Raw genomic sequence first — 23435 nt, 5'->3', positions numbered from 1 at the left:
AGTTTCAGTTACTAGATTTATAAATAAATGTTTTAAAAAGGTACATAGCCTATGTTACTTTAAGGTTGAAGATAATAAAAATGTAATCTTATTTATAATTTTATTTTTATAGAGATGACAACGCTTTTATCCTGAATTCTTGAAACTACCTGTAACCATTAAAGTTCTCTCCTGGAGAGGATAATAAAAACTGCCTTTCAATACTATAAAAACTTTCGCTCCACTCGTAACGAGCCCCAAAAAAATGTGCAACGCACTCTTTTTGACGTTACTTGGCGAAAATTTGCCAGAAGGAGCCTGAGATTTACAATGATGGGGCAAAGTGTGGAAGAGTGAAGAAGCTCCTTTGACCCCCTGGCTACATAAAATTTAATTATGCCATAGACACCGGGGCAGACTGAAAGACTCCCACACACACACACACACACACACGCATAGAGTGCCATAAAAGACGTGCGAAAAAGGCCAAGAAAAAGGTTTATCCCCCGAATTCTCACAAAGTTTCCCAGAGTCGAGGCCATGCCAAGTGCCCTAATTGAATTTGCTTCGGTCAGCATCAGCATTATCATCATCATCATCATCATCATCATCGTCATCGTCATAATCATCGACAGGCGATGCTTAGGGACTTGAAATTGAATTTCAGTTACGGGAAATACATTTGCATTGATTTGCTTCCCTTCACCATTTTTGCCTTTTTTTTTGGTGGAATTATTTTTATGCGTCTGGGCGAAACGAAACGCATTGCCATTAATAAAAATTTCCTTTGAATTTTGATTGCTTTATGCCCAGTCCCGGGGAATGTCTCGAACACCTCGCCCCTTGGCTCGTTATTGTTGTCTGTGTCTTTTCGTTGATTATTTTTTTATTTACTTTGTCTTGTCCTTTTCAATGGCGGTGTCGTGTCCTGTCGCATCCTGTCCGCTGCTTAAGTGGAAATTGAAATTTTCATATTTTCATTTGATAATTTATATATTCTTTTGGCCCTCCGCCTGATGACAGCTCAAATAATTTATGCAAATATTTAGCGGTGGCGTGTGCTGCATATTTTAAGACAGGGCAATTTGTGTTCATCTTTTTTTGATTTTCTTTTTCCATTTTGCATCTTTCGGTTGGTACTTGTTGTGGAGAGGTTAATTGTTGTTGTCAGTTAAATCAGATCAAATTTGCAAATCGAAATTATCCCAGGGCTTTTTTAAATCAAAATATTTGACAGACATAAGACACAATTTCCGATATTAATTGGTAGCTCAAGGCCAGCCATTGTTGTAATTATTTTGTTAAGTGAGAATTTAATAAATTCTTGTATGAAAATAAGAAAACAAATTGAAATTCAATATGGATGTTTCCTATCAAATTCAGTTCATTTCAGTTTTCTTAATGATTTTTAGATCTCTTTAAATTAAATTGAAATGCAAAGTATCTTTTTCATTTTGACAACATAAAATGTCCAAATCGCTTTGTGAAAACGTTGCTACTGTATATTTAATAATTGGCAGAGCTTATGTGGCTCTTCCAACTCTTTTTACTGTATTCTCCTTTTAAATCCCCCATACTTTCCCCTTGAGCTTTGCACTCGTTACTTGCAGCTGCTGTGACGGCAAATCACTCTCTAATTAAAAGAGAGCTTTCTCTACTTTCCCTATTTTTAGTCCCTGAACCCTTTATCCACATACATATTTATAAAGCGAATAAATTCGCAAAAATGTATGCAACAGTATATGGTTATTTGGCGTTTATGCCGCAAATTTGACGCAGAGTTTATGGGGTTGGAAAAGGTTTGGGAAAATACGAGGGTAAAAGGAAGGGCTTGAAGACTTGTGGTGAACCGCATCGCGTTGCGTTTTTAAGCATTAAATTGCTTGATATATCGCCTTAGTTTTTCCTCGCGACTTTTCTCCCGGCTTTTGCCCACCCACTTTTTTGCATGGACATTTTTTCAGGATCCCCTTTCGCGGGACTCATCTTGGTGCTCTCTTGAATTATGCTTTGCGTCTTTGTCTCGTTTTAAATTTCATAATGCACATTTAATAATAATTTTTCGTCTACTTTGCTGCAATTTTGTGCAATTTTTTACTATAATTTATGTTGCTATGTAAATGTGTGTGTGCACACCCGTCTCTCTCAATTTTCTTGCTACAGTTACAACAATTTCGCCATGGAAAAAGGGCGATGGCGAGGGGTTTGTGTGTTGGGCGTAATGTTGAGTTATGGCAGTTTTGTAGTTTGCGAAAAACTTTTTTACGAACGTCTCTCTGTCTCACTTTTTCCTTCTGTTCGGGTATTTAGTTAAATGTTCGTAAAATTGAGTGTTGGTTATATTTTACTGGAACTTTGGCTGCCCTGTCCCTGAGCTGGGCTTTCCCTGCCCCGAAAATACAATCGCTTTTAATCGATTTGGCAAAAGCAATAAGCAAAAAACTTTTATAAATACTCAAGTTTGTTTTAGTTTTTCCTGAAGTCCGAGAACTCTCCCTGCCAATTTGTAATTATCCATCAGAGCTTTTAACTTTACGACTTTATCAAGGGCCATTTCGGCTTTTGTTTTGGCTTTAAAAGCCAGCTGGCCGAAAAGAAAAACTGACCAATTATTAGGGCTGTAAACGCGGCAAGTTTTGGCCATAAAAACTGCGAGTGAGGCTTATAGTGCCTGTTATATATGGCTTCTGTCCAGATTTAATTAGACGTATATAATTTTGCTATTGGCTTAACTTTTTATTAAGGTGCGGTGGTAATTATTTATTTACACAAATTGCGTATACGTCGCGTGGTCTGGACTTGTGGAAATTATTAAAATGTTTTTCCAAATATTATTTTAGAAGCATCAGACCGTTTTTGTTACAAATTGGTATTTATTTTTTGTAAGATTTTTTGTTTAAGCGGTTTGAGTAATTGTCGAATAAAAGATTTTTCTGTTCGCAGTGAAAAATACATTTTTGTTCATTTCATTCAGCTAGTCGGTCATCCATATATGAATCCATCAATCAATCTCTCCATCCTTTCCTTCAACTAGAGGATGATAAATTTAAAGCCCTTCAGAGACTAACAACTAAATGGAGCTAAATGTAACGCATAGCGTAAATAAAAACCAAAAAACGATGATACTAAATTATGTTTGCCATTTGAACAGTGAGGCGGAGACACAGAGTTTAAGGGTGACTAAGGGACAGGGAGATGCAGAGAGATGGGAAATGGGAAAGCTCTTCCGGCAGTTGGAAAAGCGCCCACGCATGCCACCAAATTGCAGCCACAATTTGCTGCAACAAACTCAACTGAAAACTGAAAACCGAAAGTGGAGCAGGCCCATGGAAAGGCATACATCAAATGTGTCAAAGAGATTTGTTATGCATGACAGGGGCCTCTGCCAGTAAGCTCGCAAAAACTGGCAGGAGCAGCTCCGAGTTTTTATAAAAGTAGATACCTTTGGGATACCCTGCAGTTTGAAACTTAAACAATTTAAAACAAGAAAGGAAAGCTAACTTCGGGCGGAGCCGAAGTTGATATACCCTTGCAGAATATTGTGTAAATTATATTGGTTGACCATAAACCCCATAAAAAATCTCAACTTCCAAACTTTACAAAAACCAAAGTTATGGCATTTTCAATCGTTCAGTGATATGGCAGCTATAGGATATAGTCGGCTATAACATTACCAAATATAATCCGATTTCAAAGTGGCATACCTCTAAAGACTTGTGGTTGGATTCTCTAAAAATGTGCATTCAAAATTTTCATTTTAGCGTTGACCAACTTTTAAACCCATTTTCATGTTGGTTATTTCTAAGTTTCCGATGAAATGCCCAAAGGTGACCCACAATTGGACTCCTAGATTCCATAACTTTACCAAATATAATCCGATTTCAAAGTGGCATAGCTCTAAAGACTTGTGGTTGGATTCTCTAAAAATCTGCATTCAAAATTTTCATTTTAGCGTTGACCGACTTTTTGACCCATTTTCATGTTGGTTATTTCTAAGTTTCCGATGAGTTGCCCAAAGGTGACCCACAATTGGACTCCTGGATTCCATAACTTTACCAAATATAATCCGATTTCAAAGTGGCATACCTCTAAAGACTTGTGGTTGGATTCTCTAAAAATCTGCATTCAAAATTTTCATTTTAGCGTCGACTGTACAAACACCAAAGTTATGGCATTTTTAATCGTTCAGTTATATGGAAGCTATAGGATATAGTCGGCCGATCCTTATGAAATTTGGTAGGTCGGATTGATTGACCAAAAATAAAAACCATAGAAAATCCCAACTTCTAGGGACTAGTTTGCGTAGAAAAGGACAGACGGACGGATAGACGGACGGACGGGCAGACGGACGGACAGACGGACATGGCTAGATCGACTCTCCTGGTGATGCTGATCAAGAATATATATACTTTATTGGGTCGGAAATGTCTCCTTCACTGCGTTGCAAACTTTTGACTGAAATTATAATACCCTCTGTAAGGGTATAAAAATGGAATGTTAAGAATCTAAAAAAACAATTGGGGTAAACAAGTAAAGGTTATTCTTTAATTAAATTAAGATCGGACTTGAATACAAAACTGGAAGTGCTCGTTTATTAAAAAAAAACATCTTAATTATCTTACAGTTTAAAAATACCTAATAGGGTAAAAATAACAACAAGGCGAGAATTTTCCGGCTGTTCAAAGGGTAAAAAGAAAAAATTTCGATTGCATTTGCAGTACCGTGCTTTATTAAACCGAAGCATATCCAAACTTCTTCAAGATACTATACTGAGTGTGCGAGTTTAAATGAAGTTAGGAGAGTGTGTGTCTGCCTGAAATGAGTAAATCTATGAAGATAAGAAACAACGTCGTTTCCCCCTAACAAAATAAGAAATTAATTTAAACAAAAAGCGACTAGATCAAATTGGTTTTCTTAATGAGGTTAAGGAACTCTTTCTTGCCAACCTCTCCATCCCCATTTATGTCGGCCTCATCGATCATTTCCTGCAGTTCCTCGTCGGTAAGTTGTTCGCCCAGCTCCTTGGCCACGCGTTTTAGATTTGCGAACGAGATCTTTCCAGTGCGATCGTCATCAAAAAAGGAGAAGGCCTTCATCATGTCCTGCTTGGAGTCCTTCTCTGCCATTTTCTGGCGCATCAGATACAGGAAATCGTTGAAGGCAATCCTTCCCGTCTTGTCCTTATCGATTTCATCCATCATGCGCTTGATTTCCTCCTTTTTCGGCTCGAATCCTAGGGCGCGAATGGCCACGCGCAGCTCCTTGGTTTCAATAAAGCCAGTACACTGGGTATCGAACAAATCGAAGGCCTTCTTAATGTCCACCTTCTGAGACAGCGAAAGGTCAAAAGTCGGCAGCTTAACCCTTTGTTTTCGCTTCGACTTGCTGGAAATCGATGCCGACGATTGCATCACACTGGCGGTGGACAACATGCTGCCCAATCGTTTGCCGGACATGATGATTCGCTGCTCTCCTTTTTTTAGTATCGAAAAATCGACTTAATCTGGAAATCGGCACGAACAGCGTTTCAACAAGATCAATGCTCTGTGAGTGTAAACGTATACTGTATAGAAATCGAGCGATCTGTTCAAACAGAGCGACAGTTCCGACCTCAACCTACTCGATTACGATAGTTTTTTTATTGTATCTTTCAAATTTAAAATATTCTGGCATAAAATAAAGTCAAGATAAGGAAAATAAACCTATAAACATAAATTTTACAAAATATTTAAGCTAAGAACAACCTTTGTAATTTCTTTAAGTATCATTTAATATGTAAAACCTAATAAATGCTGGAAGTACTTGTCTTTTAAAGTCTCTAAGTAAAGTCAAAAATCCACTTTGCATCCCGCTAAATATTTTATCGATTTCGAGTACTTCCATGCAGCATTTGCCACAACAATCAAAATTCATATGTGCCTTAATGCTCAGTGAACTTTAGCTCTCGACTCGGAGGCTCCAATCTCCCCTTGGATTTGGGAAACAGCTTGGAGGCGACCCAAGTCCCAGAGATTCAGTGGGTGTGGCAGATGTCAGCCAGTTGGTCCTTAGACTACAAACATCTACCTTCTACGTGCCACGCTCTGTTTGCTTATCGCATTTGCCTGTTGCAGGAGTTTCCCAAAACTCAGGTGGAAATCCAGGTGGTGGCACGTGCCGCTGGCTGCTCATGATTACAATTACAATTACACAAAGTGGAGCGGGGATTTCACTCACCTGGGGGTCCGCTGCTGCCGCACTGGTTCCTCCGCCCGATCCCGATCCCATTCCCATTCCCAATCCGATTCCCAATCCAGTTTCCATGCCATTCAGCGATAATTTACGATTACGCTCCCGCTCCAGTCTCATGAGTATCTGTGCGTTCTGCTCGCAGGAGTAGGTGTGCGTCTTACGCTTCCGTTCCAGACTGTACTCGTACAGCGGCCTGGCCGCATTGGGTTGCAAGTCCAGCTGCGCCTCATCGCCGGCATCGCAGCTGCACAGGGACTGGTTGGAGCGGCCCTTGCTCCGCTTCAGGGATCCCCGGTTCGACGACGATGGCGTGAGCCGCTGCTCGCTCACGAAATTCGAAAAGGTAACCACATTTCCAGAGGATCCTATAAAGCAGAAAGAATGTAAACGTTATTAATTTAATTTAACATCAAAATAATTCAAGTCATTTTGTAAGACTCATTACTGCACACCGAGCTATGTACCAAAACAAAGTCTAAGCTCTTGATTTGAATCGAGTATCGTTTAACACACTCAATTGTTTTATAAAATCAATAATAGATTTAATCTCAATATTATTATGATTTAATTGAAATTGTTCCTATAAAAGCAGATATGATTTTTCAATATATTGCGATGTCTACTCATCACAATCTTATTTAAGAAGATTATAGCCATTATAAAACATTTGTCATAAAATTTATTAAGACACTGACCTTAAATATCAAATGTAACTTCAGGTTAGATTAAGATTTTACGAATGTTTCTTTTTGCTTAATAAATTAAATATTTAGTTTTCTTACTATCCACCAGTCTTCAAAGGACGGCACTTATACTGAAACAAGAATATTTGTTTTATGAATATGAATATTAAAATTCTTTAGTTAATTTGCCAGATATATAAAATGTAATATTTCCTTTGAAGAGCTAAGGATTTGATTGACATTGATGGGGGCAGGGAATTTTATTACTACCACATTATATTGCAACCCACCTGTTGTGGCTCCTTTTCGCTTCGAGGGCGAGACGTAGAAGATGTCGTGCTCATCGAACTCGACGCTCCGCTGAGAGGTGAGGGTGGCGGCACCACCCAGACCAGCACCACCCAGTGCCGTGGTGGCCGTGGCCGTGCTGCTGCTGGTGGTGCTTGCCGCACTGTTGCCACCACTGCTCAGGTTGCAACCGTGATCCGCCAAAGCGTGCAGCATGGGATGCACCTGTCGATCTCTCAGGGAGTGCTGCTTATGCAGGCCATTAGCTCGTCGGAGCTCCGTCATCGTCCTGGTTTCACTCGCTTTTATTCCCGGAGCCGGCTTATTGTCATCACACTGCTCATGAAATATTCATGCCACACTCCGCCGCGGCGACGGCATTAGCATATCACTTTGATTTCCAAACTGGCTTGCTATATTTTTAATTTTAAATTTGGCCTCTTGCTGGCTAAGCCGGCTAACGATTTCCTTGTGTCAATACAGCTGATTCGCAATCCGATTTGCCAGCTAACTGTTTCAATTCTGGCCCGCGCCCCTTGTCGTCTTGGCCCTCTCATTGCCAGCTTTTCCGAATTTCTTTTTTTTCCCACACCGCTTACATTCTTTTGCTCTTCTCTGGATTTTTTTGTTTAAGTGCTTCGTTTCTGAGATTCAGCTTTCTTTGGCGGCCTGGCTTTGTTTGCCCTGTTAATAGACTTGTCTCAGTCGCCGCCGGTTGTTTGTCTATAATAACTGCAAAGAGACAGCCAAAGAGTGAGATGAGATTAGGCTTAGGCGATATGTGTGCTGAAAAGTCTATTCTAAATTGATTTCATTGTTTGCCAGAGTATCACAAGGAGGGTGTGCTTGTAAATATGTACAAATAATTTATGGAGGGAATCACTTACTTATTTATCAAGGAATTTCCCCAAGCAAACTGAGCGAAAAATTTGGGGCAATAACTTTGGGTATCAATCAAATTTGGTTTTATAAATAACTGACCCAAATTTTATTGCAGTTTGCAAGGGTAACCTATTCTTTGACCAATTTATTAAATTTCAAAAAGTGTTGGTCGAAATGCTATAGAAGCAATTTAGCCTTTAAAGAATGTGAAATATGGACATTTTTATGTTGTCGGAATTTCAATTCATTTACAATTTTTTATCAAAATCCCTTATCCCCCCTTATCTCTATTATCTAATATTTTAATTATTAAATTTGACATTTGAAATTTAATTTATTTCCAGAAATGTACCTGTCGTTAAGTTGGCATAGTCACCTTATGCCAATTAGCTGACCCTTGGTCTATTGATTTCTCGGGCGCGTGTTAGACAGCTATTTTATTTTTGATCTCTTAGTCGATAAAGTTTTTCCTGCACCCTTCTCGCAATGTTAGGCCAAATTGAAACGCCTTATGCTAGGCAACCACATTTCCCCCGCCTATTTTTTAATATTTTGATGTCAAACTTTTCGTATAATCGAAGGCAACTTTTTAATAAGCAAAGCCCGGAGAAACGAAAACAAAAGCAAAAACAAATATAATAATCAAACAAGCTGGCGGCTAAGGCAAAAGGAATTTGTTCGAAAGCAAAATAATGGAATGGCATGACAGCTAAGCTCCCCAGAAAGTATGCAACGTAATAATAACGTTAAAAGATAATGAGAACAGGCTAAACAGCAACAACAAGTGGCTTTGGTGCGGAAATTTCTCCGATTTTGGTAATGCTATATACATATAAATATAAAATGGAAGGGCCCGAAAAGGGGGCATAAATATAAAGAGAAACAAATAGGCAACTTGAGATAACTTTCATGAGTCACAACAGCCACCCTCCGTGTGCGTATGTATATTTATATGTATGTATTTGCGATATTTATCGCTTCTTAAGTATTTTTAAGAAGTTTGCCATCGCCAAGTTTTGTCGACAGGCAACAGCAACAAACGAACAACCAACAACCAAACACCCAACACCAGCAAACATTTTTATCTTGGGCATATTTCGAGAGGCACTTCACTTGTCACAAGTCTCGCCAGGGAGCAAATTGTTAGGAGTTTTTGTTTGGCGGAAGGGAGCCCATCTCGAACATTCTTTTCGACCAAAGTTTTGAAGGCTTTAATCAACTTGTGGCACTTAATGAGCGCCTGTAATGAGTTAATTGTTTCACAATGTTCAGCTGTTCCAGCACGCTTAAATGTTTCAGATAGTTTGGCATTGTGTGTATCTTGTTTTTGACAACTGGTGAGTTTTGTAGGTGTTAGATTTAATAGTTAACACTTTAAATTATTAAAAAAGGGAACCACTTCTGTTTTTTAAAATGCAAGAATTCCCAAAACTAAACTATTTTTTTATGAAGTAAACAAATTTGATTACTTTAAAAATGTTTTCTAATTTGTAAATCATTTAGAACAATTATTGTATATATTCCTTTGCTAGCCTTCAATTAAATTTAATATAATTTTTGGTTTGAGGATTTGGGACTTACATAATTTCGAATTTAATTTAATCGATCTTATTTTTTGACACATATGACACATTTACTACTTTCTTTATGACACCTTCAACTTGGCTGGATTAATTAATTTCGGCATTGATTCGATCCCTCACTTTTGTGGCACATATCTTTAAAAGGGTTTTACGTTCAGGTCGTAAAGTGCTTGGCCTTTTGCACGATAACTAGCATGGGAATTGGAATGGGAAAACCCGAAAGGACAGCGCCAAACTCAAATGAAAATCTAATTTAGAGCAACACGCATCGTGAGAGCGAGGGAGATGGAAAGCGGAGGAGGGAGATGGCATCACAAGTGATACATGGGTTCATGGCAGGCAGTAAAAGCTTCGGCCTGCCTTTCATTTGCGTTTAAAGACCTCCAAAAGGACTTCCGCCTGCACTGGCCTACAAATTAACATGCCCCAATCTGTGACTGTCTCTGTGCATGTGTGTGGGTGCGCAGCGTGAGGGTGTGTGTGTGTGTGGGTGGCATGAATTATGAGTAAAGCAGCTGCAGACTTAATGGAAAATGCTCGAGCCGGGCCAAGAGTTTTTGGCCAAGAGCACGCAAGGCGTAAATTAGAAGAATACCAGAAAAAAACTCGGAAAGTTAATTTCGGGAAGCCACAGTTGATATACCCTTATAAATTATTTCATTATAAAACTGACACTGTAATTGTAACGTTCAGAACCAATTCAGGCTGTTAAAAGCTATTTGGTAAATCTTTTTGGGAATATAACAATATAAAACACCTATGGAACTGAAAGTAGGATTTGATAATAGTTACCTTGTATAAACTTAAATCATAATATCCCTTTGAAAGAGTATTCAAAACAAAAACAGCGGCCACGTAATCACGCATGTGTGTATTTACGAGTGTGATGTAATAAGTTGTTGTAATGCTCGCCTAACTCATAAATTAGACACGATCTATTACGGACGGATTTATATGCATGGGGAGTCAGAGACAACAGGCCAGAAATAAGTACAATATAGGCTTGATAAACTTGGCTGAAAACGAGTGGGTGTCATTTTTAATTTTTGACACGTAGTCTTAACCAAAAGGCTCGAACATGTGTTCTTGACATTGTAAAAAAAAAAAATAAAAATAACAGAAACAAAAAGAACGACACACGAGCATAAAATGTAGAAGTATTTTAAAATTCCAATTCCGGGCAAGAGGGATCGTATAATGAGTTCTCTGGCGGCGGGCCATAAATACCATTTGGAGTGTATGCAGCGCCCATAGGTGGGCCATAAAAATTTGTTTAACACGCACACGTACGACTCGCACACACACACTCATAAGCTTGTGCATACAGGAGCAAATCAAATTTATTTTATTCAACTTTTTTTTTCTTTGCTTTCTGCGTTGCTGTCGTTTTTATGACAGCGCAGCAAATTAATGAAATTTACGCAATAAATCATTTCACCAGAGAAAACAGCAAAAATGTACTTAGAAAGAGACAGATAGGACAGCGTTAGAGCGAGAGGGAAACACTAGAAAATATGTTAAACAAATAAAGGTACGGTTCAAATGCTGTAAAGTTAACCAAACATTGCAACAATGCGCTGGCAAAAAAGCATTTGCATTGTGGCAGTGAAATCAAATGTTTGCTGCTCGGTCCTAAAATGGATTTTGTTATACATATGTTAGCTATTTTTTAAACTTCAAAGTACTGCACTTAATTTATTTTCAGTAAATTTGACCAATTAATAATTGTATCAATTATAATTATATAATAAATATGATAATTGTGCATTGTGCATGTAGGTGTGAAAACATCTATTGGGAAAATTGATGAAATTATTGATTTTTTAAAGGAGATGCATCTGTAACGATAAAACAATTAAAATCAAATATGATATAACCGGACATGAGGTGTTAACGATATTTAAATGAAAAAATAAAATGCCTAAGGCTAATATTTTATTGAAAGCTATAAATAAGAACTTTAAATTAATCCCATTTATCCTTTGTGAATATTTAAAAATGATCCTTTAAAATGTTCAAGGGTAGCCTCCAATCAATTTCAACCAATTCCCGCCGCGTTTCGCCTCATTACGGAATTTATTTCCACAGCAAGATGCCTTCGGCTAAGCTGCCACATTTATTTAAACGAAAACTTTTGCAGTTTCAGCTTTGGATCCCCGCTTTAGCACCCCTCTGCTCCACTTTCTGCACATTTAGCAATCCCATTCGCAACTCATATTTTTAGACTTTGGTCCTAAGTGCGTTGACTGCACTTTTGGCGCTCGCATAAAACTTTTCGGGCTCACTGACCCCCCACAACACCCGGAATGTTCGCCACCCCACAAATAGTCATCTGGCTTTGTGCTGGCCTTCCAAACTCCGAACTCCCCGCGTTTCTATCTCGTGTAATTCAGCTCGCATCCGTTTCTAAAAGTTACGCTGCTCCCGAAAATTCAAGTGGTTGGACCAAAGGCTTTTAGCTGACTTAACACCAGAAAAAGCGCATATACAAACATTCTCAGATCCACTTAGAAAAAATACATACTATAGCAAATAGTGCTGGTAAAAGCAAAGCCGTATGTTAGAAGATAAAGGATTGTTTACTAAGCTAGTTGCAATCATTATTATCTTCTCATCATATATTTTAAAAATATTTTTTTAATATTAAGTTTTAAGTATTTACAAAAACACATTTCATTTTAATTTATGGTTCTGTTATATTTATATTTCTATTCTATTAGTCAGCTTTGCAGTTTATTTACACACTATTTTTCATCGAAAGAAAGCAAACAAAGAAACAAATATTTATCCAAAGAAAACTAGTTCCAAATATAAACAAATTCTTAAAATAAATTTTATGACCAATTTTAAAGATTTTTGTATAGTGCTCTAAAAAACACACACTTACACTTCGCTTATATATGGCTGCAACCCTTCCTGTGCTTTCACTTCCCCTTTTTAGTGGCCTCATAAAGCTTTAGCTTAAGCATGTCGCAAAGAAAGAGTTTCCTGCTCTTCCCAAAAATTTACAAAAAGTCGCGCTTGGAAATTGTGCGTATATGTGTGATTTTGGTGGATGCAAAATAAAAAAGAATTTTACAATGGCGAGCGTGACTTAAAATAAAGAAATAACTTACAGCATAGTTCAAGTCAAACAATGCGCGACATTTTCTTGGAGAATTTAAGATGGTTGTACGCCCCTTTTCCCTTTGGATATATGAGGGCGTGGCAACAAAATCTTGGCCAGAGTTTTGAATTCTTTAGTGGTTCAAAAACCCCAAAGCTCGCTGTCCCTTCTCTTGCCCTCTTTTTGTGACACTCAGCTCTATAAGTTTAGCCCTATTGTCTTTGTCTTTGACATCTTTTGTGGATGGGGCTTAGAGATAGAGTGGGTATTTGTTGTTATTTTTATTTATGTTAAATGCATTTATTTTTTAAGTGCACTCTGATATATTTACGTACCTTAAAATCAGTTTTTGTCTTGACTAAAACTGACCGCAAAATAAGTTGCATTGACTTCTTTGGTAATACAAGGCAGTTCTGAAATGAAAGAAGAAAGAAGTTTTAAATTATTTCAAATTTATCAACATATATTTAAAAATCGTATTCTAAAATTTTTTTAATGATAATAACTTTAATAACCATTTCTTCTCAACCAACTTTAATTTCCTCTTTTATTTCAAATAGCTTTCTAATAGTATTTTCAGCTATTTTACTGTTTCTATTTTCCCAGTGCTCCTAGCAATAAAAACAACAACAAATTGGCTAAGATAGCCCACCAGCTCAGTGTACAATAAAATTTAAATAATTTTTGTTTGTGCTTTGGTCATTGCTTCTGGCCTGTATCGTTGCATATTTGCATGATATTAATTTGCATAATTATGTTGGTCATAAAGAAATGCTGGCCAACAATTATAAAGGGCACCAGCACACGCTAAGGCACCGGGAAAAACAAACCGAATGCAGTTGCCAAACACACACTGTCATAACTAATACAGAGTTATTTATCCCCGGGGTCCGATTTATATTACTTCCCCGTTAGCCATGAAGTCCTCGCTTTTTCTAGAGGAGGTTAGTGCTACAAGGTCTTCACTGCTCTACTGCTCCCGCTCTGCTCCGTAAATTTATCAGTGTCAAAAAATAATAGCGCGCCCGGTTTCGCTTTTAATAATTTCCCCTGCCGAGTCGAGCATTTGGAGCGGAAATTGCCGCTGCTCGAGTTTCGGGGCCGGGTCGTTTGGGGCCTTGAAAACAATGGTCAGATGCAGAGCTGCACTCAGGACGTAACTCTCTAAATTATTTCAATTCCAAATGTGCCCTGAGAAAATTCGCTGGAGGGGAAAACAAAAATCACCCCATTTTCAATCGCATTTGTTTGGCAGTGTCAGCATTAAAATGTTCATTAAATTAATGTAATTTTACTTCAACCTGCTCTTTCTGAATCGGTTTGAACTGGATTTATTTGTTTGTTTTACATGCAATATTGGCAGCTCTTGACATTTGGCATATAAATTCAATTATTCGCCTTTCTGTGTGCTCTGATTAATATTAATTGTTAATGGCTAAGGTTAATGGCTTTTCCTTCAATCTAATTACTTTGGATATTTTATTAAGCATTCCGGATTTTGGCATTAATTTGTGAATATTTAAATATGGAAAATATTGATATTTAAAATTGTTTTTACAAATTCAATTAGATTTATTTAATTTAACGTGTTAGCCTAATTTAATTTTATTTTACAAATATTGCAGTTTTTCGATACTTATTTATTTAAGTGATTTATAATGTTAAATAGGTTGATTAAATTAAAATTTGAAGGTGTAATAAAAAGACATATATTTCATTTTATCCTGTCAAAATCTAAAATAGTTTTCCCTTGCCCGACCATCCATTAAGATTTCAAAATGAGGTTCAGCCCTTTGTTAAACTGTCCGCACATTAAGCAGCCGAAACTTTGGACATAAATTCCAGACCTTACTCCCATAAATATTGCCCACTAACATCGATGGGAGCCAGCATAAAATATGCAGCATCGAAAAGTTTTGTTGTTTTCCCTTTGGCTTTTGTTAGACTGAGCTATTGACTAAATACTTTGGCAAATTCATAAATTGAAGCACAACGTAATAACATAAATATTTAAAAAATGCCAAAAACCAGAAGAACAAAAACTGTGGCAGAGCAAAATTGAGTTGGAAACTTTGTCTCGAGGGGAAGGGGCATATGTTCCTTCCCCGAAACTTTATTGGCTTGATTTTTTTAACATCATAAAAGTGAGGAGGACAGCAACTTGTGCAGCTTCTTTCTTATTCATGGGTATGGCTCATCAAAGCCTACTTAATGCCCAATATTGGCCATGGCTTAAACAGTTTTGACCATTTCATAAGCTTAACTTTTTCGGGCAAAAGTTTTTCTTTTCTCACTTTTTTTTTGGGGATATTCATAAGGCTGCCGGTGTATCCACATTTATATTAAATAGCGACGGGCAGCAGAAAATGCAGGCATTAATATTCAGTGGCGAACTCGACTTAAATGGCTCGGTAAAACCACTAGACAGGTGGAAAGGTGCACAAATAATAAAACAGCTCTACCATTGAGGAAAGAAATATATTTTGTGATATTGATATTGAAGTTTTCACAAACGAATTATTTTAATATTAAGAGCTTAGTGGCTTAAATATCCAAGAGTATGCTTTTTGGACATAGAAAGTGGTTATTTTTTGTTCCACAAAATCATATGATTGACCAACTTTCTTACTGTGTAGCCGGCCTGAATGGTTCATATCCTGACGGAGGTGTTGTTTGGCTCCATTATCACAAGCACACACAGTGCCGTGGAGCATTAGACTTTAATAAGCCAATAAGTTTGCCTTCAGGTATCTCGAGCACTGCTCAAGACATCCTTATCCTTATCCCAAACCTTAGGGAGTGCATTAATATTTATGATTATACAACGCTCAGGACTTCTTGTTCTCTGTCCATGCGTGCGTTATAAATAAAATTAAATGTATCAGTTAAGTTGAATTTTCGGTTTGGTATCCAAAAAGGAGTTCGGCGTCGATAATTCGACTTGGTTTTTGGGATAATGAGATTGTGGGGGTTGAGTCGATTGGTTGGTTTTCCTGGAGAAATCCTACTTGGGTTAATGATGCAGTCGTTAGCGTGGAGACTCTACCTCAAGGGCTCGTACTCTTTAAAAGGAAATCTCCTTGGATGAGAAGTAATGTCTTATGGCCGTAGCTGTAATTAGGTTTTTGGGCATAACGAAGTGGAAAGCTGCATGCCATCGGCGATTTAGGGTGGATTTATTATGTAGTGGTTTCCTTAACGAAAATCTCTTCATCAGGAACTTAAAGCCAAATTGAATAAACATAATTTAAATTTTCTAAGAGGAATTCTATTGCAAACTTAAATTGGTACATATTTATGAATATATCAATCAATACATTATGCATCGTTTTTTATTTAACTAACTAATAATATATCCAGAAAATTATTTTTCAATAACTTGATTTACATCATAAATATAAAGTGTCTTTCCCTAAAGACATTCACATATTTTGCGTTCTCTTGTCTGTTTAGATTTTCACAGTTTACCGAACGTTGTCTCTTTGTCTATAAACTAAATTACTATTTATGTAGTTCCACATAGTTAACTAACTAGTTTTTAGTTGCCAGTTAACTTCTACTACTTATTTCTTTATCCCGAAGCCCTCTTTTCCACCCTCGATTATTGCTCTTCTAAGTATGCAACACTTTTCGCTTCAACTTGCTCCCGCTTTTCCTGTAGTTTTCCTGTGTTTTCGTGCAGGCACCTTATCTATTCAAGGATGTGTGCTTGTGCTATCAAATAACATCTTTATCAAACATTTTTGTGTAACATGCACGCGACTGAAATAAAAATAATGGTCATGGCAAGTATGGGAAAGAGGGGGACGATTTGGGGAAAAAGGGCGGCATATTCGTGGCTTTCCTACTAACAACGCGAAATAAGAACAATAACACCAACAACCTCAACAGTTCAAAGAATTAACTCACATGCCTGGCATAATAAACATAACAGCTTCAGCCTTGGCTGTTGTTTTAGATGCCGTTGATACCCAGGAAAAAGTAAAAGGGTATATTGCAATTTTAGAAGCTTATGTAACAAATATAAATATGAATTGTAGCAAATGAGAGATGAGTCTATAAAAATATTAAAAGTCTCATAACATTGTTTATTAAATTGTTATTATTATATTATAATAAATACATTTTTATTTAACTTTCGGCTTGGATATTAATTTAGATTTGGGTGTTTAAATAAATAAATCATTTTTTGGGGTAGTTAATAGTCCGGAGCCCATTTTTATATTTTAGTCTTAGCGTTAGCTTTATGTTTACTCTAGCGTCGTTGTTTATTTATGGTGGTTCTCCTCGACTGCCTTTCTGCCTTCATTTGGATGGTTAACATGGTCTCCTTTCCCGCTATCTCCCACCCAGCAAACAGACAGCCTTGGGAGACGTGGAAAACATGTAGGGAAATGGTGAAAACTTGTAGCCTTTTGGCCTCGCTCAAGAAGCTATCGAAAGCAGTGCACAAACAACATAATTAGTGGAGAGCTGCAGGGAAGAGTCCCGGGGAATCCCCAGGTCTTCAAAGACTCCTCTGCTAATTGAGCAGCTTGTACTGCACAATCGAATTAATTTATTCTGACTGGTAAAACTTCAATCAATTCGCCCCGCAAAAATTTCTCCAACGAAAATTATGACTTAATGCAGCCAAAGACGTTCTGCGTATCCATTGCTGAGCCAGAGTTGGAAAATTAATTTCCCAAGTGCATTATTTAGCGGGGGCGGTGGGAGAATATCCCCCAATCCCAGCAGCGCATAAATCGACGTAATGGCAAATTGTAGCCAGCGGAAAAAAAAGGTACAAGCGCCACATAATGCGAGTATGATGAAAAATGAAAGCCAGCCGGGAATGTCAGAGTTTTCGAGGACTTCAGAGAAGACCAAATGTTCACCATTCGACTTTTATGGATATAAAAGGCAAATCTAAGAAAATCTGGGTGGGCTTTAGGTGGGACTGTAATCGAAAAAATATGTACAACGTATGTATCCAAAATTTCTTTAATTCCTTTTTACCTATCATTTGCTTTTTGGAGTAATGTTTATGTAGCTTATAGTAATAACATTTTAAAGAATATTGTGTTTCTTAATTGTGAGATATTTTTTAAAATATTGGTATTTAATAAAATACACAAGGCTTACTAATAACTGAGTGCATATTTTTTGGTTCTTAATTTTTGTATAGAAAGTCTTCACAACAAGACAAGTATTTAATGATTTTTTTAGCTGTAAAAAAATAAGTTTTTATTTTTCTTTGGGAAAAATTACATTTCTAAAAAAAATCAATAGATCTTCCTTAGACAGAACAATTTTTTATTCCCACCTTGTCCCATTTTTTCAATTCCCTTCAGTCTCTTTTAGCCATCTATCATATTCGTTACTTCCAAGTATGTGGAGAAAAAATCGAGTATAACTTTAATGCTCATTTAGCCTGAGGCTTTAAAAAAGGTTCTCTGACAGCCGCCTTTGGTTGCCCACCCCCAGGTTTTCATGACTGACTGTCTATCTGTCGCATTGTTGGCCTTTTTTCCGACTTTTCCTGACTGACTGAGTGTGGCAGCCATTTTGCCAACACACTGACTGGAAAAGTGGAAAGAGATGGAGAGTGTCGGGCAGAAAGAGCCAGAGATACAGGCTCCACTTACTCGGCTCTTGGCAGGCTCATAAAATTTTATGATTTCGATCAACTCGAGTGCGGAAATTATTAAGAGTCGAATCTGTTTCAGCATCCTGCCACTCCTATCTCTTTCTGCCACACAGTCCTCGTGTCTGTCTCACTTTCTGTAGGCTCTGTTCTACATTTTTACTTCCACATGTATTGAGAACATACAGCCGTCGCCAAAACAGTAGTAGTCTTATAACATGGAACTATAAAAAAATATTATTTTAAGAAAAGTCAATTGAATTTTGAGTAAGAATAGATTTTTGAATTTATAATAATTAAATTGTAGTTATTTATACAATTTGATTGGAAAATACCTTAAAGTGATAAATTTTTTTCTACAAAGACATAATTTAATTTAATAAATTTAACGAGACAAAAAATATCAAACTAAGATTAGTTAGAATATACTTCCACTAACAAAAATATAAAATTGTTATTTGAGGTTTATATGGTTTTGCTAGTATAAAGCTATAGTCACTTTTAGGTGAACCAAAGTTATAAATATGTGAATGTATATCATATGGCAGCTGTCAAAGAGCAAAGTGCAAGAGTACTGATGTGGGAGGGAATGAGGATGCTGGGTGATTTCGCGTAAAGTGCGCGGCACATAAACTTCATTGGCCATGCCCCAAGCCCCATCATTCCCCGACTCCCCAAAAGTGCCTGCCATTTTAATTTATATTGTAGCCGTGTTAAAGTTCAACAATAATAAAAAAACACACACACAGAAGTAAGGAAAACGTTGCATGTGTTTTTCTTCAGTTTTCACTACGCACATTTCCCACTTCCACCATCCACATTTTGCCTGTTACCTGGAAAGTGCGTTTTTATCTGTTTGGCAGTTGGAAATGGAAAGCAGCCAACACGCAAAAACTTTTGGCCAATTTCTTAGCGTCTCGCACACATTTTATTTTTCCGTAAGAAAATACAAAAACAAATTTTTGTCCAAAGCTAAAGAATATTTGTATATATTTTAAAACATGTACGGAACTTTAAAACGTTTCTTTTAGAAAATGTAAGCTTGTTAAATTTTTTTTCATTTATAAAAACACGAGCTTCTGGAATATTTCAAAGATTTCAATAAACCAGATGCTGTCTAAATCTTTTATTGTGCCAAACACCACGTCATTTATTTTGCACACCCCTATAATTAAAGCATTTAAAAACCTTTTAATAAATACAGACGCGTGAGGCCAAAAACACACTTGAAGCTCAAAGGCAAATAACTTATGCCCCTGCCACCTCATAACCCACCCCACCCAGACTTCACCTTCACATCCCGAGTATTTTTATCCCTTATCCTTATTTTATCCTCACCCAAAAAGACCCCGAACCCCCGAACATTTAGTGAAATGACCGCAAAAGTTATTTTTAAAATCATTTCCAAACAAGCACACGCTCACTTGTAGAAACTTTGGACCAAAGATAAGCCAAGAGCAGCTGTAAAAAGCACATAAACATGCGTGTCGAGTTGGGTCGGTGTTTTTTTTTTTTTTGGTCTGGCTTCAGTTCCGGGTCAGTGCAGAACAAGCTGCAGCCCCCACGCCGATGAGGAACCCCCTTCCAGGACTCTTCCCCGCCCCTGTTTTTGGTACTTTTCACTTTGGAGCCGTGTTGTTTTGTTGTTTCTGGCGCTACTTTGAAGCTACTTAAGTCGTTTTGAATTTTTTATGATCCCATCCCTTTGGTCATAATGCTTTTTCGTGTATATTGATATAAATGTTTTTACATGCTCAGGTGTATGAAGAATAATGATTGGGTGGGGGGTCAAGGGCTCTCTCTTTAATCGGAAGGGAGTTTTATGAGAAAAGGGTTTAGATAAAAGTATGCTGGGTGCTTACATTAATCAATAATGTAACTATGCTAAATGCCTAAAATTTAAAGACTTTGTAAAGACTGTTTGTAACTTTGGTTCAACAGTAAAAAAGGCATGGTAATACGTATTACAAATAATTTTAAAATTTAAGTAGATTAAATAAAAACAATTTATCTAATCGAGAAGCAAGTGCAAAAAGTACTCAATTTTCTTGTACTGTTTATTACCCGACATTCCTTTCATGTCATGATAAATTGAATTGTTTGTCTGAAAGCCGCTTCTTTCCTGTCAAGCAGCACATATTCCTTCTGCCTGAATTACATGCATGTTTGTATGGAATGGTATCATCAAATATTCATATTGTTTGGATTCTTCTAACGAGTTGGAAAACATGAAATACATTATTGATAGACTTAATCGCCAGGATCACCTGTCGATAACAAATAGGTTTTTCTAATGATTTGTTTTTCATATAAATAATATAAATGTTGAAACTTCATTGACAAAAACTTTTCCAAAATTTATTTCTCTTACATTTTGGTAATGGCTTGGTAAGCAGATTGATTATTTTGATATTTGTATATAATTTTTTATTTTTCATGGTAGACCCTACATTGCATAAATATTTCAATATTCCTGTCCTCGTTTCATTTCGCGTTCGTTTTGAGTTATGTATTGTTTCGCACATTTGGCGCGTCGATTTATTTACGGCGCCCATAAATTTTGTGGGTGTGGTGACGGTGGTAATGTGTGTGTCCTGTACGCCGCACTCAGAATTCTGTGTCCTGTGGCAGGACCCTGTCACGTGTTGCATCACCCGCACAGCAGTTGGCATATTATTCATTTTTATTATATTTTGTCGCCTTAACGACCATAAATTGCATTAAAAATGCTGTCATTGAATATGCTTTTGCGTAATGGTCAGGTGGTGGAGCTACAGTAAAGCAGCACAGAAAAAAAAACAGCTCTAACCGCTCTCTTTGGCCAGTGTAATTTATGGCCGAAAATTTAAATGCAAAATCGTGTATATAGGGCAAAAACCCATCAGCGCTGACAGCGAAAACGCTGCAAATTCATCCGTAAAATATTTAAAATTCATTTTACCCGGGAGCCGCCTTTTATTTTATTGTCGCCTTGGTCTTCGCCTCGATTTTTACGGCGCCCTGAATTGAATAACGGATAAGGGAGTTAAGTCTAGGCAATCCCTACATGTCCACCAGACGTCAGAAATATTTTAGAATGTATTCCAAAGCCAAAAAGTTGGCGCAGCAACAAAAAAATCAGCGGAAGTAGAGGAAAAAAAATGTGTAAGTTAACCCGCATCAAGAATTTGTCACGATTTGTAGTCATCGTCCTCAGCTCATTCCATGTCCTTGCCAGCCATGAAAAATGACCGAATTCAACGGTTCGTATACGTAATGCCCGCCGAGGAACTCACCCCTTAAACCATCAGAACCCGTGACAATTGTGTGGTTAGATTTTTTGTTCCCCCGTCTTAACGCTTCAGGATTTCTGAGCAGCAGCAGCAGCAGCGACTCCTTCGCACATCGTTTGTCACATTGTTCGCCGCAGGATCTAAGATCCTTTTCCCCTGGTGTTTGATGTTGTTCTTGAGCCATAGTTGTTGCCAAAGGCAATGCCATTACTATTTGCCATTGTCAGTGTTTTGTTTGTTGTCGAATATTTGTTGTGATTTTTCATCTCACTATAGTTTGCTTTTTGCACATTAGTGTGGGCGTGTCATGTGTAATCAATTTTCCTTTCCCTGGCAGCAGGTGTCTAAAGGATTCTGCCGTTGAGTGCTTTCGCTTTTCAGTTTTATATTCCCTCTAGCTGATTTCGGTCTTAAAGTTTTGTGTTACTTAAAATTTATGCACAGGAGTTTCCCAGACATTTAGCGTTGTAAATGGAAATTTTACAAATTTAATTACCAGCAAAACTTTAGACGACAGACAAAAGCTGAGGGAAATTGGAAAATGCGAGAATCAGTTTGCATATATTTCATGGCACACAGTGCGTATGATTGACATTAAAACATTAATTATGCAAAGCGCAGCGAAACTTTTTTGTTGAGTTGTATTTGCTGTTAGAAGAGTTCTCTACTTTCCTCACCCACATTTACAATTTATTTTACTTCGTTTCGATTTCTGTGTGTACCTTCACTGTTCAAAAATATTTCTAGGTCTTGGACATTTTAGTAATTTAAAATTTGTATATATTTTAATATAAACCGTTTATGTTTTTCTTAGTTTTGCTTAGGTTCTTAATATTTTTGTAAAAAAAAATTTTTTTTGAACTGCTTACATAGTTTTGTCCTTGTGCACTAAATATTTATAAAATTATTATCCGACATCTTAATTAACTCAACTTTATATTAACGGAAATGATTGCTGAATATTTCTCAAAAGATATCAATGTTTTTTAATTAATTAAAGTCCCGGCACTTTTTTTTGCAAGTGTTTACGACAATGCTGCCGTGGAACCCGGAAAACTTTGAGCAAGTTCCTTCTGCTCTTTCTCTTGGGGCACATGTCGTATGCGCAATGTCAGCATTTCTTCCACAAAAGGGCGGCGTGAAACAAAGAAGGCGTGGCAGCGAAAGTCAAGTTTTTAATTGTTTTCGCGAATTGATTTAAAAAGCTTGTTGCTGCGGCAACTTGTTCGCCCTGAACTTCATTAATATGTCAGAGTTTCTGTGGCCCAGAGCCGAAAAACCCCGCCTGTCTGCTAAATGGCCTCAGCTTCCTGTAATCAAAAACAACAGCAGCCACGCGGACTTTTCACGGAAAACCAAACTGCGACAGCAGCTGATGAAAAGTCTGATTGACCGACGAGGAGGAGGGGTCAGGACCACGTCGACCATGGCATTAAGACAAACTCTTTGGCGGCTCACTTCGGCGTATTTTATTTATGAGAAGACGCCGCGGCAAAGGACCAAGGACCAAGCTGATTGCTGCCTGTCCTTCTCCAGCGGCTTTCAATTAAATGCACAGATTTTTCAACCTGCCCCGCCCCATTTTTGTTTTTAATTATGTACTTTTTCGGGGCGGCCCAACATGCACCAGGCGTGGCATTTAATTGTCGACACAAGAGCGAAATAATTTTCATATCAGCTTAAGTTGTTTGCTCCGTCGTCCGCCCAATCGAGCATCCTTAAGAGCGGGATATGGAGGGCGGAGAAAATTGAGAATGGCAATAGTATCAACTGTTTAATTAAGGG

The 23435-nt window shown here is 37.4% G+C and overlaps 2 protein-coding genes across 3 annotated transcripts in view; both read right to left on the bottom strand.

The window, feature by feature from the left end:
* Positions 1 to 23435, bottom strand: part of LOC108043750 — a 130365-nt gene that overhangs the window by 50768 nt on the left and 56162 nt on the right. For both annotated transcript variants that reach the window (XM_044460506.1, XM_044460507.1), the window contains exons 4-6: positions 13088 to 13165; positions 7184 to 7913; positions 6196 to 6575 (exon numbers count right to left, since the gene is read on the bottom strand). In XM_044460506.1, coding sequence (XP_044316441.1) covers positions 6196 to 6575; positions 7184 to 7466 — 663 coding nt within the window. In that variant the 5' untranslated portion in view covers positions 7467 to 7913; positions 13088 to 13165. The remainder of the gene's footprint in view (positions 1 to 6195; positions 6576 to 7183; positions 7914 to 13087; positions 13166 to 23435) is intronic.
* On the bottom strand, positions 4692 to 5542 carry LOC108043751 (caltractin). The gene has a single exon (XM_017122557.2). It carries the CDS (start codon positions 5433 to 5435, stop codon positions 4875 to 4877), a length of 561 nt encoding a protein of 186 aa, XP_016978046.1. The 5' UTR covers positions 5436 to 5542; the 3' UTR covers positions 4692 to 4874.

This window comes from Drosophila rhopaloa, unplaced genomic scaffold (assembly GCF_018152115.1).
Source record: "Drosophila rhopaloa isolate 14029-0021.01 unplaced genomic scaffold, ASM1815211v1 contig_2, whole genome shotgun sequence".
Classification (NCBI taxonomy): Eukaryota; Metazoa; Arthropoda; class Insecta; order Diptera; family Drosophilidae; genus Drosophila; species Drosophila rhopaloa.
This window is presented reverse-complemented; position numbering and strand designations above follow the sequence as displayed.